The following is a 14871-nucleotide window of genomic DNA, read 5'->3' as shown; positions in this document are numbered from 1 at the left end:
TACCCTTTGAGGCCATCCTTATTTATAGATGGTATCTTCCTGTGAGAAGGCCAGTGCTCTATTAGCGGGGAACCCTAGTTTGGGCCCGGAGGCATGCCCCTTGGAAATGGCAGGATGGTTATTAGGAAATACACCATTGTGTGCCAGGATATATATATCTAGGTTCTACGCTGTCAGTGCGTAATTGGATTGAAATTGTGGTCTTTTTGGCTCAGTGCAGGAGACACATGCCTAGGTGTGTTCCCTGTGGCGTATCTGGACATTTTGCCGAACCTTCGGCCCTGGAAGCCATCATTGGGAACATGAACATGAAGTCCAAAAGCAATGGCTGGCGGGGGAGCCCCTGGAATCGCCTACGGGTGCGACTCTCTTCCCCGGGAACGAATACTCAATACCTGGCTTACCACCACAGCGAGTCTTTTGGACAGGGCAATATTTACAATGAATCTCAAGGGCTCTCGAGGGAACAGAGAGAGCACTTGGTATGGACATGGGAATTCATAGAGGGTATGGTCCGCAGCCATGTCGCAAAGGTTGTCCCACCAGGTGAGATCACCTGGCAAGAGGAGAATAAAAGTAATTATAAAACCAGTACCACAGACAAATCCTTTGTCACATTTCAGGCTAACGGTCGATCTTAGTGAATGGGTCTACTTCTTACTGACATTAGGCCTGGGAGCAGTTAATTTACATACTGTCCAGTTAAGATCCATATGGCAGAGCCGTTAAGCTAGGATGGATAGAGTTTTGGTCATTCGCGGTCCATAGAAGCCATCGAGCATTCCTGCTTGCAGCTTGCCAGCCTTGGCTCCGAAATGCGTTCCAAACTTCGGAAGCATTCGGTGAAGGACGTAGTCGATCACTAACCCACCCGGTCGGATTCCTATAGAAAGATCAAAGGAGACATCCTAACGGTACAGTACATATATGTTTATATTACTATTCTACTAGGTTAATATTTGTCATTTGAAGTTCTCAATGATCTCGATAGCTTGGCCTTCCTGTGTTTGAAGCTAGAGTGCCTTAAAGTAAAAGCAGCACGCAAAAGCCGAAGTAGGGTAAGCCCGGTTGGAACGTCTCATATAAAGAGATCTTAGTATTCAGATATGGTTTGCTTTGTCGCCCGGAGGAAAAGCGCGTTACGGTGCTGTATTCCGAGTCCACCCGGGATATTATACAAAACGCGTAGTAAATCAAGTATCCCTTAACAATCTGACACACACGGGGAGAGGTGGGTCTTAGCGGTATTATGCAGTCTTCCATCTCGACACTTTAGGCTAGACAGCGAGGCAGAGGATGTTCAACGTTCCCCCGCCTTCACACCTAGATAGTCAAGTCATCTAAGGGATCATCAGATTGAGCATCTCGTTCCATTGGATCCCAGCTTTCCTAGCCGATACCGTATCCTACTATATCGACCTCTTGGACTGTCAACCAGGAGATCTTAGTATTCAGATATGGTATGCTTTGTCGCCCGGAGGAATAACCCAGAGCTCAATATCCGACTTTGTGAAATGACTCCGTCTCAGTACATGGACGATCGCGTTGTCACGGCGATCCCTTGGGCGATACACAACCCTCATAAGTCTATCGGATTTACAAGACTAAAATTCAAGCACTATCAATAGATTCTCCGAGATAGAAAGCAAAAACAGCTAGAGCTAAATATTAACAAGAAGGATCCTATTTCCAATCTAGACTGCCTATATTATTTGCTACTAGTGTAAGAATTAAGGATATCGAATTGAATTCGTCACTGAATCACAAAAGTGCAAACTAGGAACACATGAATTACGCCTTAGATAGTTTAGTGTAGTATTGTAAAGTTGTCGGGAGTAGATTCTACACCTACAGTACCACTCCTGTTCAATGTTTACTCTCAAGACCCACGAAATTTTTAAATACATCGATCAAAGAGTAACTTCTATAGGAAAACTAGTATTTGAACTTCCTGTAGAGTATCGTGTACATGTAATGATGCTCGGATTTATATTGCAAATCCTCTCTAATGAGAGTAATCTCGGTATTAACAGTTATACCTCATCAGGGAAAGCAAAGGCGGAGGAGGAAGAGAATCCAGAGAAGTTTTGGAACATAGTACAGTATAATGGGTAGAAAGATACTAAGATTAGACGGTAAAGTAATAGAGGGGACTTGCAGTGAGATTTGAGATATAAGTTAGTATAATTCACAACGATCAGGAGGACTCATCTCGAGGGCGAAGTGAAGGATCTAACTTGATAGATCACAAGTCGAAGTATAGTACAGTATCTTGATTTATAAGGAGCAACATAGGCGATAATCAGTCTTCAAACGTTGACTTTATTACCGTGAGTATACATTAACCAGGGTTGATTATATCCTATCTATCACGTCTGGAACTCTATCAATGGTTTTTTTTCTCGCGTTTCTAACCAGACTTGTAGATTCAAATAATACTATAAGATCAGAAAATCGGACTGGTAAGATTTTTGAGTGCTTAGATTGTGTTCTCTAGGAGATCTCTTTTCCTCGTGTATTCTTTTCCTCGTGTATTCTTTTCCTCGTGTATACAATGATTTCACGTTGAATTTCATGAGAAATGCGAGGTTATAGCCTAGAGCTTTGAGTCTCGACTCCAATTTTCAAGATATGCCACGAAATTCCTCTGGTTTTTGACTTTTGCGAGTTCCAATGCCGTGCGTCCAAGGGCATCTTTCACATTCATGTCTGCCCCCGATTCCATCAAGTATCGGATTACATCAAATTTGCCAAGCTGCACGGCAATATGCAAAGCCGTTCCGAGGCCATAAACCCACCATCTCACAAAGGTGAGTCGATCCTTGCTCATTGTTGCATTTATAGGTGCCCCTTTCTCAAGAAGAAGGGACAACACGTCAATCACGTCATCTTCCCGGTAAACGCAATATTGGAGAAGCTGTCCCTTAAGCAGGTCACCTCCACGCTCCAGCATCAGACGTATAACACTCATAGATGCAAGCTGCACGGCATACGATAATGGGGTGCAGTCTACCGTACTCCGCTGATTTGGATTTGCCCCACGATCAAGAAGCCAAGCTGTCAAATCTCGGTCAAGTACAGCATAGCTAGTTGCTCCTTAGTATATATTATATAGAGCATTTTAATGATCTAAACCACTTACCTAAGTATAGGGGGGAAATTTCGTCAATTGGATCATTAATATCCCAGCCCGCCTCAAGATATACCATTAAAACATCCTTGGACTTATAGAAAATTGCCTCTTTCGCATGGAGACCGACTATTGGATAGCCATACTGTAAAAGCTTGGAAGCGAAATCACTCTTGTTGTGTTCTATTGCGTCACTCAACACTTCCCCAAGGTCGTTAATAGCAAAGCGGTCAGGGTGCGTGCGAAGTTCCGCGAGTGTAGACTGGAAAGAATCCAAGTCATTCACGGCACAAAGGGACCGCAGGTTTTGTATAGCGTTTTCGGGGGTTCGGTTGTACGAGGTAAGATATTCATGTCTTCCTGTAAGAGTGTCTCGAAGATCCATAGTGGATTGTTGAGATAGAGAGTCTTTTAAGATTACGGGCGCAGATTACGGGGCGCGGGGAAGGGAACTGACTTCAGTAAATGGCGGGGGCCTGTGCGCCAAAAAGTGGGAACAATCGATTGCGCCTTCGGATGGGTCACACTGAAAGTAAATGCCACAAACACACCAGAAAAGAGAATATCAAGAGGGAAGATGCCAACAATACAGAGAGGACCTATATATACCGCTGTGCATCCTAGGGTTATAGGAATACTCGATTCCCTACCTGTTTTATATGGTATTCCGGGTATACTCGAAATACAACGCCGTGACACGCTAGTCAACGTGGTGGGGGATGTTCAACCCTCCCCGCTAGATATTCAGAGCTAAGACATCATCACAATTGATTGTTAATTTCCAGTGGATCCTATTTTTTACTAGCTTATACCGGGTGTCGCGTCCGGAAAACGTCGATGCTAGCCAATATATATGCTCCTCAAGCGGCTCGAGCAAAGGTTATTTATTCCACATGACTAACATGTTCCGTGCTAGGTAGATCACGACCATGCGATGGAAACTTCGGAGAGGGGCCTGAAGAAGGACTGGTGTCAAGATCCAAGTCGACTGATCCAGGAGATTGATGTAGTCATACGGAGAAACCAGGATATTGATCAGACCTTGACAAGTGCTAGGCGCTTGGAAGATATTACCGACACCGATGCATTTCTCAGGTCAAACGACGAAAAAAGATTATTCTACGTGAGATATATGATAAAGCGGCTGGATCCAGTGGCCTGGGAGTGCTGTGAGGCACGCCGTTATGAGACACAATTTGTCCCTGGGTCGGATGAATACTTCCGGCCGCTCCCATTAGGTATAGACGAGCCCAGTATACAGAACCACTGGAAGACATATCGTGATCACTACTCCTATGAGATGAAGACACTGGAATCGGTCAATCAACCTTTCAATAGTCGATGCCGCACCCGCGCGCTTTCTTCCCACCCCCGAGTTTTGGCGGACCCAGGAGGTCGGGTTCTTGGCGGGGACAAGAAGAAGGACCCATAATTTAGTCATTCTATTGTCCGACCATCCGATCATCCTACCACACCCTGTGCTGTCGCATCGACCGTGTGGCACCCATGGAACGCTCTCCTCAAAGGAGCAGGAGGAGCTGTCATGCCGGCGGGGAGATGTGAACGGATTTCCGAGTCTCTCCTCGTCCGCCCGCATCAATTGCCTCCGTCCTTCCTCATCCTAACACAAAAGACCTCCCCCTCGCGCTCTGGTCCTTTGAAGATCCGACATCTCGTTCTCGCGTTAGAAATCGGAAAAAGGGGGGCTCGAGTCCGACTATGCATCCCCGGCGCAGCGTGAAAACATAAACCTTAATCGGCAGTGGGCGACCGCAATCCCGCGCAAGGGCAGATCTTTTTTGTTTTGGAACCTTCTCCCCCTTCTCCCTTGTCACCAGGCTTTGTTTTATTCCCTCTCTCTGGTTTCTTTGAGAAATGTGCCTCATCGATCCATGTCACCGCGCAGCGCCTCCGATATCGCGGACTCGCTGATACACCGGTACTCAACCGGGGACCAAGTACGCACCTATATCTTCGCCGCGTTTGCAGCCATCGCCTGGTACAATGCCATCGAACTCATCATCTTGTGCTTCGTCTCATTCAAGCGCCACCACGGCTGCTACTTCTGGAGTCTCCTTATCGCATCCGCCAGCATTGTGCCACACTGCCTGGGCTATGTCTTGCTCTTCTTTCCCACGGGTGTTACCCCTTGGGTGTGCGTCACGCTCATCGTCTTCAGCTGGGTGACCATGGTGACGGGGCAGTCGGTGGTTCTGTGGTCGCGCCTGCATTTGGTGCTGCAAAATACTAAGGTGCTCTGGGGCGTCCTGTGGATGATCATTATCGACGCGGTGCTCTTCCATACCCCTACGATCGTGCTTCTCTACGGCACCACAGCAGAACCCTTCAGCAATTGGTCACAGGGATACGACATCATGGAACGGATTCAGCTGGTCGGATTCTGTATCCAGGAACTCGTGATCTCGGGGATCTACGTGTGGGAGACGGTCAAGCTGTTGAAGCTGCGACCCCAAGGTCGGCCACATGGTATCTTGAATCAGCTCCTCCTCATCAACATAATTATCCTGGTCCTCGATATCGCCGTTGTCGTGATTGAGTATGTGGGATACTACGCCGTCCAGGTTATGTTTAAACCTGTGGCATACAGTATCAAGCTCAAGCTAGAATATGCTATCCTCGGGAAACTCGTCGCCATCGCCCGAGGATCCTACAATGGCCAGGAGCTACCCTCCAGCGAGCTGCCGTCAAGTGAGATGCCATCTAGCATGCGTGAGATCGACTCGTTCCCCTCATCGCAGGAGCAACCGACGCAGACAAACTATCGACGTAACTTCCACCGACAATATAGCCCACCATGGTTTTGGGAACGATCACAGCGGTCGAGTTGTACATCTTCGGGTATATAATAATGTGAAATTTGGAGTTATTGGTTATAGGTTTTCCGATTGAATCCATCAACAGAATGTGTGAATGGAGCATGTCCTTTTTTTTGTCCCTGAAAAGCCGCCTGTCTTGCTTATTTCCCCATTTCCAATTTTCTCTACTGCTCATACTGCATGTCTAGACGATGCAATAAAAATTCCAAGCGAGAAAACTCGAAATCGATATATCATCACTATTGCTAATACAACACAACACAACGTCTACGTAATACAGGTTTTTGCTTCATTCCACATTATTACTACAACCCCCGCCCCGGGTACCAGTCGAAATCAAATCCCAGCAAAACCACAAAGACCCATCGATCCCTGTTCATTAGCAGCCCCCATACCATCTCCACACCTCACAGGTATACATAGCAAAACGGACCAGCCGTGGTACTCATTAACTCCCGCATGGCAATCGACCCCGGTTTCACATACCCAACATTCACCCGCGTGTCGAGCGTGGTATTCGGCGACGCGGGATTATTCAAGAACGTATCCGTGCCGGAGATGGCATCCTGCCGCGCTGCCGGGTCCATGCTCTGCCAGATCCACCAGAGCCGATCGATCATCCCATGGTGCGGCCAGAACCCCGGGTCCCCTGGATTGGCGTCCGCGTCCCGACCCGGGTCGCCGCCGATTGCGAGGTGGCCACCGCCGTGCACGCCCAGCTGGCCGCTGCCCGGGGCGCCCTGTACGTTCGTCTCGAAATCCCACACGTCACCATTGGTGAGAAGCAGATCGACCAGGCGCGCGTAGTTGGTATTGTCGCGGAGGATTGAGGTCGTCAGGTCGCGTTTCATGCAGCGCGGGTTGTAGTCGAGTGGGTTCGACATGCGTGAGACATTGCCCCCGGGCACGTAGAGGAACGACGGGCCCATGTTGACGGTGTAATTGACGAAGGGGCCGCTGGTGACGCATCCCCCGCCTGTGCCGGGCGGGAGAATAAGAGGAGGGATGTCCGTCTCGCCCATGGGGATCTCGAGATCCGGCTGGTCTGGGATGTACTCGCCGTTGCCGGAGAGCGATGTGTCGCTGCCGTCGAAGAATGGGGACCGTTCCATTGAATTGATATCCGCTGGCCAGTTCCAGTATCTTTACACAGGGAATATTAGCCGGGCTCTGATAGAGAGAGAAAGAATAGCTCGTACGGAAGATCACCAGTATAGCCACATTCATGGCGGAGAGTCTGCTCGAATTCATAGATGAAGTACCGGTGCCATGCTAGAAAGGTGCCCTGGGACGAACAGACGTAAGTGGATGAATGCTCAGGCAGACAATTGCTCGAGGGCCGGGGGTCACGGGCTTACCGTGCGATGGATATGCCAGGTCTGGTTGATATGCGTCGCCACGAAATCATCATATCGTGTCTTCGCCCCAGCCGCGAGATGTGACGGCGTCCGTGGCGGAAGTGCCTGCAGGCACAGAATGGACCTGATATAGGCCTTCTTCTGAGACCGTGAGAACGCTCTCCAGTCCCGCCGAATCCGCAAGTTGCGGCGTGTACACTTCTTGCCGTGGAACGTCGTAGAGTTGTGGCCAAGTCCTCTTAGTGTCGTGTCGAGGGCGAACTGGGCCAGTCGCTCAAGTCGTTCACGAGGACTCGCCGCATTGAATGCAGTCGAGTCGGTCACCGCCGCAGGCATCGCGCACGCCCGCACAGCCAGCAAGAAGAGAATCCCGAATAGATAGAGATCCATGACGACGGTGAATGTGGGTCTCGGGGATTGCTTGCGTAGTCTGGCAGGATCTTTTCCTGCGGGTTTAAGTAGCCCGATGCCTCGAACCTATCGAGCACGAAAGTATATCGGACCGTGTCCTCGTCCGAATCGCCCGTCCGCCTCCAGCTGAAACCCGCTCGTATACCGTATCACCCGCGACGATATCACCGATTGGCCCCACCGAATAATGGGATCAAATGATACCTGCATCTCACATTAGACCGTGAAACCAGGGAGCCTCGTGGGTGAGCTTAGCTCGAACACTTGATAGGGAACGAGATGCAACAAGATGGGTCTGGTGCATCTATGACCGGACTTGAATCGGCCTGATTGGGCGTCGAGTCAAGCGAGACCGGCTTCCCCTGCAGTAGCCTGCAGGACCAGAGGGTTGGCTTGGCTTCGAATGTGTCGCCGAAGAAGCTTAGAGAGCCCGGATGTGACTCGGTCCATGGACCCGAATGGGTGGGCCGAGAGTTTGGCGGCTTGGGTCGTATCTCTGCATGTTCCCCCGGTCACAATTTCGTAGGGTCCATCTGGCTGGAAAAGCATGTCAGAACCCCGTTTACCTCAGATTGTTTGAGGTTGAGGGGGCCGAATCGATCAAATTCATTCGTTTCCGTGACTCAGATATCCCGCACGCGCCTTGGATGCTGACGGGCCCACCGATCGTACGCCCAGCTCTCGTTTAGTCGATCCATGAAGAATAGCTAGGTCGAGTCGCCCCAGTGGGCTGGGAGGTTCTGTCTGACAAAAGAAAATTTTCTTCTCATATGGCCGGCCCGACGTCGGTTGAAGTATGGTGTGGTGTGTTGCATGATGAAGTGAAACCCTTTGGCGACTGCGCTGCCATACGTTCGGGATACGGCCAGGTTGATCTTCTAGAGGTGGAAGAAGGAAAAAAAAAAAGAGAGAAAAAACCAGAACACAACAAAATACTCTCAAATAAGCCCGCTCGAAGGATTTTATACATACGTACGTCGAACACCTAGTAAGAAGAATCCGAGTGTATTCATATCTCTATCAATGGTGTAGTTGTGCAGATGCTGTCCTGTCATCCACTTTCTGTATATCAGCCCGTGGCCCAATCTTGCTCTACTTCGTGTCTTTCTCGTAAATTTCTCGAACCAGCTCGGCTCTAGCGCTCTGGGTTTCGTCACGGTTCCACAGCCAGTAAATCCGACAATCGATCCAAATACGCCGACGGACGCACCGGCCCATCCACAAAGTCCTCCTTCGAGCTCACCCCAGTCAACACGCCCAGCGTGCCCCCCAACTTGCCCTCCAGGCCAAACCGAATATCGGTATTTGCCCGGTCCCCTACCATACACGTCCGTTGCCGATCGAACTGGAATTTGCCCTCGATCGCGTCCATCATCGCCTGATTTGGCTTGCCCAGTGCCACAGGATCCCGGCCCAGCATCATGATCAGCGGTGCGCTCATTGAGCCTGCGCCGGGGAACAGCGTGCCCGAGTTCGGCAGCGTTGAGTCGATGTTCGTCGCCAGGAATACAGCCCCGCGCTTGACGTAGTGGAACGCCAGCGCCAGCTTCAGGTAGTTCACGTGGAAGTCCAGTCCCACCAGCACCACGCCAACCTCGGGGTCAAGAAGGGCCGGGTCGCCCGCCGCCACTCGCGCATAGTCCGCCGGCTCGATATCGCGTCGGTAGGCTGGGTCGGTGCCGCCGATGAACGGCACGTTCTCGGAGCGCAGTTCCTGCTCAATGCCGGTCTCACCGATCACGAAGACCTTGCGCTTGTCGGTAGGGAGCTGCAGAATGCGCGAGATGTAGATCGAGGCGCTGTAGGAGGACGAGAAGATCTCTTCCTGTGGGGAGAGGTGAGTCAATTGCGTGATTTGATTTGGGGAGATTGCGAAGGGGGAGGGAAACGCCTCACCACTGTACTAGGGATTCCGAGACCCTCAAGCTTCTTGCGGTAGTCGGCGCGCGACTTGGTGCTGTTGTTGGTCACGAAAACCACTTGTTTGCCTGAAACCTCGGGTGTTAGGGTTATCGGGCTACTGGGGACGCTGGGCGGGGATCTTGCGCACCGTTTTTGCGAAGCAATTCAAGGGTCTCAACGGTGCCCGGGAAGCAATGATCACCGGACCAGAGAACGCCTGCCGTATAAATAGTAAGATCTCAGTCAGTCGTGATGCGCCGCGAGGAGGACTTTATTCGGGGATGCGGGGGGCAGCGGGAGGAGCGGGCGAACGATGCGCGGGGAACCCACCATCGCAGTCGAAGAGAAAGACCTAGGGAGGCACAGGCATACGGTCAGTCACTTGAATGGTGAATGTACACTCCGAGAGCACTTTCAATCCATGAGAACCCCGAGGCGACGTACATCAAACTTGTCCAAGAACTCGCGCAGGCCGGCCTGATCACCAGTCAAGTAGCGGGGCGCCGTAAGTTCGGACGCGGCCATCACGGAGAATGAAACGGGACTATACAAAGGGGGCCAAAAGGGGAGCAATCGGGTCTGCCAGCAGAAGAAAGAGAGAGAGGGAGGGAGGGAGAGGGAGGGAACGAGAGAAGAAGGGCTGGCCTTCGTACACCCCGACTGTCCGAGGAACCGAAAGCCACTCGCCGGTGAACTCGCCGATCGCGTGGGGCCGCACGGGCCAATGGCGGACCGGTTCAGCCAGAGACGCCATGTCAAGAGACATACTGTCCTGGGGCCTATTGAATGGTATTCAGGTGAAATAAGTTAAGATCAGAGGCAGGATCAATAAGTAACGGCTTATAGACCCCAGTGAAACAGCAGAGATGTGCGAAAGCTATGATGGTAAAGCAGGTACAGAAAAAGTCATCAAAACTAGTGTAGTATATAGAACATAGTATTTTTTACTCAGGCTAGTTTCAATATCTCGACAGTCCACTACTGTACATCTGTCACACGATGAAAACTTGCAACCACGAGGACTCCCTTTTTTACCCTCGGTCATGAGCCGACCATCAAGGCCTGCCCAGAAGAGAGATGAAACAGAAAAAGAAACAGCCCTCAACGAACACGCCGGGAAGGCCTGGCAATCCGTAGCAGGGCCGTATCCAACGCCGGCCAACCAAAAAACCAGAAGAAGCGGACAAAGACGAACAGAAGCCCCAAAAGAGTAACCAGAAGCGACGCAGCACAGATACAATATACACCAAGCGAACACAGGCATTACATTACGATAGGGGCGTAAAGCTCTCAGCGGAGGAAGACATTTTGCCACTATTAGGCCGCCAAATCTCCAAATCCACCATTGATACCGAAGAATTGGAACCTGTGAGGAAGTATGGTTAGCCAGTTGATCGTCTCGGTTGTTCAGTCTGTTTCCTTTAGCTGGGGCGAGAGGGACATACCAATCTTCCACGTTCAAGGTGGTTGGCGCCGTCGGTCCACTGCGCGAGCTGCTGCTCCAGTTATCATCCTGGCTGGCGGCGTCCAACGCTCCACCGCTTAAGGTGCCCTCCAACCCCTGCATCGGCCACGGCTGTCCCTCCATGGCGAACATCTGTTGATTGGCTTGCGGCGAGGTCTGCATGCCCATGCCGCCAGGAACCCCAGACATCATCTGCGGGCTACCCTGCGACACGGACAGGCTACGACCGGGCACCGGTTGAGAGGGATTGCCCATCATGGGTCGCTGCCCCAAGCCGGGAGCTTGCAACTGTGATGGAATCTGCAACTGGGGGTCTACAGTGGCCGGGGGCGGCGGCGAGGTCAGTTCAGGGAAGATCGCCGTGCCGTCTGGGAACAATTGATCCGGCTGGAAGTTTTCCCAGAGTGAGGGAGAGAGATTGGGCGAGGTACGAGTGACGAGGAAGAAATCGGGAGGCGTGGCAGGCAAGGAAAACTGGGCATTAAACGGGGTGGTGGGTCGAGTGTTGCCCCGCGAGTTGGCAGGGCCAGAAATCGGGTCGAGTGGGCCCCGGTGGGCATTGGGCGACGCATGGCCCAGGGGCTGATTCAGCTCACGAGAGGGCGTGACGGCCGGGGTCTGTGGTCGCGAGCGTTCGTATGAGACGGGGGGTGTGGGTCCGCCATTGGGCAATCCGAGATCCATGTCATCGAATTTGCGCTTCGGGGGATCGGGTTTCTTGGACTGGGCGGATGTGCTATCGTGTGGTCGCCGCTGGTGTCGCCGACCAGCGGCCTTCTGGAGTCGCTCTTCCAGTACCTTGTTGCCCAGGATGGATTCAAACAGAGTGTGAACCATCTTGGCCACCAACCAAACCTTGGAAACATCCTTCAAGGCGCCCATGCAGACGTTGATTCTTTCCTGGCATGTTGCCACAATCGAAGGGACTGAGGACCGCATTTGGTAGACGTGCATGATCAAAGCTGAGAACAAGCTGTATACACTGCACAGGGATGCGAGTCAGCATGGAACCACAAGCGAAACAATAGGCAGTGAGGCTAGGTAGGAGGGGGCGGTAAGTGAGATCTACATACATGAACGCAGGAGTATAGCGGATTTCGTTGTGGGTCTGCAAGTTCTCGATGATCGAAGTCATCATGCCCGCCGCCTGGAAAGCAATGGTCCGGGACGGGTACGCCATCTCTTCAACCCGGTAGCTGTTAGGCGCTGAGGAGGCCGGAGGCATATGGGCTCGGTGAAGAAGACAAAGAGTGGTGCTAGGATATCGGTTAGTCACTTCGTCACGCAGGAAACACCAAGATCTGCTAGAAAAGCCTACTAGTAGTTGGAGTGCAGAAGAGCGGCCCAAAAGTGGTGCCGAGACCGTTGCCAGCAGACTTCCTTGGGGCAGTTCTGCAGCCAATCCGCCAACGCCATATCTGAATGGGTTAGGTCCATGGCATTCATGCGCCGAGATTTGGACGCCACGGAGTATTGCTGCGATAGAACCAGTCCCATGATTTCGCAAAGCTTCACGTATTGCAGGAAGAATTGCACATGTACTGGGTCCGGGGGATATTCGGCGGGAGCATCGAGTTCATCCTCAATAAAGTCGTCTTCGGTCACCATCTCAACATCGGAATCATCTGTGTTGATGCCGATTGGGCGTCCCAGGGCGACAGCGACCGAGCGGTCCCGAGTGAACAGAGTCCACCAGATCCGCTTCCACAGCCTCTTGTCTGGTTTGCTGAGCTGTGAGGTTTCCACGCTGCGGTGCATACCAGAGCCCTGAGCGACCACCATCGCCACACGAGTCCAGTAAAATACATTTTTCGTCACGTCTATAGATCGAGTTAGAGACACAAGTTCCAAAAAAAATAACCGGCCGAGATTTGCAGAATGCCAAGATCACTCACCCTCTGGGCCTTCCCAGTACCAGCCTAGAAGGACCAACGCTTGTACGATGGTGACCCGGTCATCCTCGTAGTTAGCGTCGTAGAGCGCCTTGGCCCGCTTGTAGAAGGTCATCGCGGCCGGGGTCGTCGAGCCATTGGCATCCATCAGTTGGGGGTTAGTGCAAACCCTGGAACCAGCCAGGAGTATGGCTTGCAGCAACAGCAATGAGGGGGGATTCTTCGGGTCGCGATAGTGACGCATGAAGCGGCTCCGGTTGATGATGGGGACAACGGGTGCCACCCATTTGAAGTAGGCATCGACGAGTTCGTCGCATAGGGGCTTCGGGGGCAGTAAGAACGCACCCCGCTGGTGCAAGATGTCGATTTCCAGGTTGTCAAGGTCGGTCAAGCGGGCTCGAGACCCCCGGATGTTGGGTGGGAGGGGGTAATGCACAACGTCGCTGGTGCCATGGCGATCCTGGACGAGGAGCGAGAGATTGGACGATTCACCAAGGTAGGCCACCCGGCCGGCCTCTTTGATTGGGGCGCGGGCGAACTTGGGCTTCATGAACTGGGCGTAGACATTGTCGCCGGACGCCTGGTGGGAAGCCTCCGACTCGGTCAACTCGGTGGCGGGCATGCCGTCCACGCCCATCCGGTTCTTGCGGTATCCAAACGAGGCATCTTCCTTATCATCCGAGTCGGACTCGCGTGTCCGTTTCTCGGACGAAGTGAGCTCGCCCGAGTCCTCGGTATTGGACGGACGAAAATGAGCGACGGCAGCGTCGACAAGCGAGGAGGCTGTGTGAGGCGGGCTATCGGCGTACTGACCGTCGTCTTTGCCCTTGCTGGAGTTCTTCTTGCGTTTGGGGGTGGGGATTTTGCATTCGATGGAGAAGGCGACGCAGTTGGTGCAGGGCACACCTAGACTGGCGGCATCGCAGCGAACCTATCATGAATGGTGACGGTTAGCGGGACGAGATGCTTCCCGAGGAGCGACCGGGCGGGGGCCCAAGAGGGAGAGGACCAAAAGCACTCACCTTCCGTGCATGACAAGTCTGTGGCGAATACAAAAGAAGATGGTTAGCAATCGGATCAAGTCAAATTCTACACTGGAAATATCTGCGACATCAAGAGTCGTTGGGGGAGCAGCCGCGATGGCGGTGGTGGTGTGGTGCGAGGCCGCATCGCGATAAGCAGGGGGGACCGAGGCACACCACCAGCCTCGGCTTCTTTGTCGCCAGCGCCCGCACCAGATCGCGTCTCCCGCCCCGAAACAAAAAGGACGTACCTCGCACGCGCGAGAGGCACGTTGTCTGTAACCGCAAGAAGATCCAAGTCAGCCTTCATCCTCCATGAGGTGCCTGAGCTTTCGAATTTTCTCCAGGGGTCTGCTCGAGGGTGCGCTGTGGTGAAAACCCTGTTGCACGTTCCCCTCTCCTGGGATTCCGCCCATTGTCATCGTATCGTCCGAAACGAGGGACTCACCTTCTGAAGCTTAACGGTTGGCCCCCTGGGCCGTTGCGCACTGTGATGCCGGAGGTTCCTGTCGAGCCGGCGGCGCTGGGGGCCGGACTGGGATGGTTGGCGGTCGGTTCGGTCTGGGATTCGATCGTGGTACTCATGGTGGCCTACGCGATCCCTCACGAGAGAACACGGGAGGGCGCAAGGTCGGAGTCCGGGTTGGGGAGGAGAGACGAGAGCGAGGAGGAGAGGAGATAGGAAAAACGAATGCCAGGATTGAAGGATAGTTTTGAAGGGGGAGGGAGAGGTGGGGGGAGGAGGAGGATAGAGGGTTCGTGGAAGTCGAGGAGCAGAGGGCGTGGAGATGGAAAGGAGGGGACGAAAGGGTCGTGTGGAGCCCTCGTGGACAAGGCACGGAGGAGTCTGGGGA

General features: G+C 52.6%; 5 protein-coding genes across 5 annotated transcripts; 1 reads left to right on the top strand and 4 right to left on the bottom strand.

Moving 5' to 3' along the window:
• Positions 1–2596: 2596 nt before the first annotated feature.
• Positions 2597–3515, bottom strand: N7462_008319 (ankyrin repeat domain-containing protein; the record flags this gene model as incomplete). Its single annotated transcript, XM_057080034.1, has 2 exons — positions 2597–3096; positions 3143–3515. The coding sequence occupies 2 exons, from the start codon at positions 3513–3515 to the stop codon at positions 2597–2599; spliced, it is 873 nt and encodes a 290-aa protein (XP_056930362.1).
• Positions 3516–5022: 1507 nt separating this feature from the next.
• Positions 5023–5997, top strand: N7462_008318 (uncharacterized protein; the record flags this gene model as incomplete). The annotated part of the gene is made up of 1 exon (XM_057080033.1): positions 5023–5997. The coding sequence occupies one exon, from the start codon at positions 5023–5025 to the stop codon at positions 5995–5997; it is 975 nt and encodes a 324-aa protein (XP_056930361.1).
• A 377-nt stretch (positions 5998–6374) lies between these two features.
• N7462_008317 (tyrosinase family protein) lies at positions 6375–7715 on the bottom strand (the record flags this gene model as incomplete). Its single annotated transcript, XM_057080032.1, has 3 exons — positions 6375–7110; positions 7167–7252; positions 7326–7715. 3 exons carry the CDS (start codon positions 7713–7715, stop codon positions 6375–6377), a joined length of 1212 nt encoding a protein of 403 aa, XP_056930360.1.
• Positions 7716–8889: 1174 nt separating this feature from the next.
• On the bottom strand, positions 8890–10163 carry N7462_008316 (uncharacterized protein; the record flags this gene model as incomplete). The annotated part of the gene is made up of 5 exons (XM_057080031.1): positions 8890–9561; positions 9633–9724; positions 9787–9855; positions 9969–9990; positions 10083–10163. 5 exons carry the CDS (start codon positions 10161–10163, stop codon positions 8890–8892), a joined length of 936 nt encoding a protein of 311 aa, XP_056930359.1.
• A 792-nt stretch (positions 10164–10955) lies between these two features.
• On the bottom strand, positions 10956–14602 carry farA (CeGAL family transcription factor; the record flags this gene model as incomplete). Its single annotated transcript, XM_057080030.1, has 8 exons — positions 10956–11004; positions 11084–12085; positions 12177–12359; positions 12422–12923; positions 12999–13926; positions 14018–14035; positions 14269–14293; positions 14466–14602. The coding sequence occupies 8 exons, from the start codon at positions 14600–14602 to the stop codon at positions 10956–10958; spliced, it is 2844 nt and encodes a 947-aa protein (XP_056930358.1).
• Positions 14603–14871: the final 269 nt, after the last annotated feature.

The sequence above is a fragment of the Penicillium macrosclerotiorum genome (assembly GCF_028827735.1).
Source record: "Penicillium macrosclerotiorum strain IBT 26536 chromosome Unknown utg000008l_segment0_segment0, whole genome shotgun sequence".
NCBI lineage: Eukaryota > Fungi > Ascomycota > Eurotiomycetes > Eurotiales > Aspergillaceae > Penicillium > Penicillium macrosclerotiorum.
The sequence above is the reverse complement of the archived record's forward strand: the minus strand, read 5'-3'. Positions and strand labels throughout refer to the sequence as shown.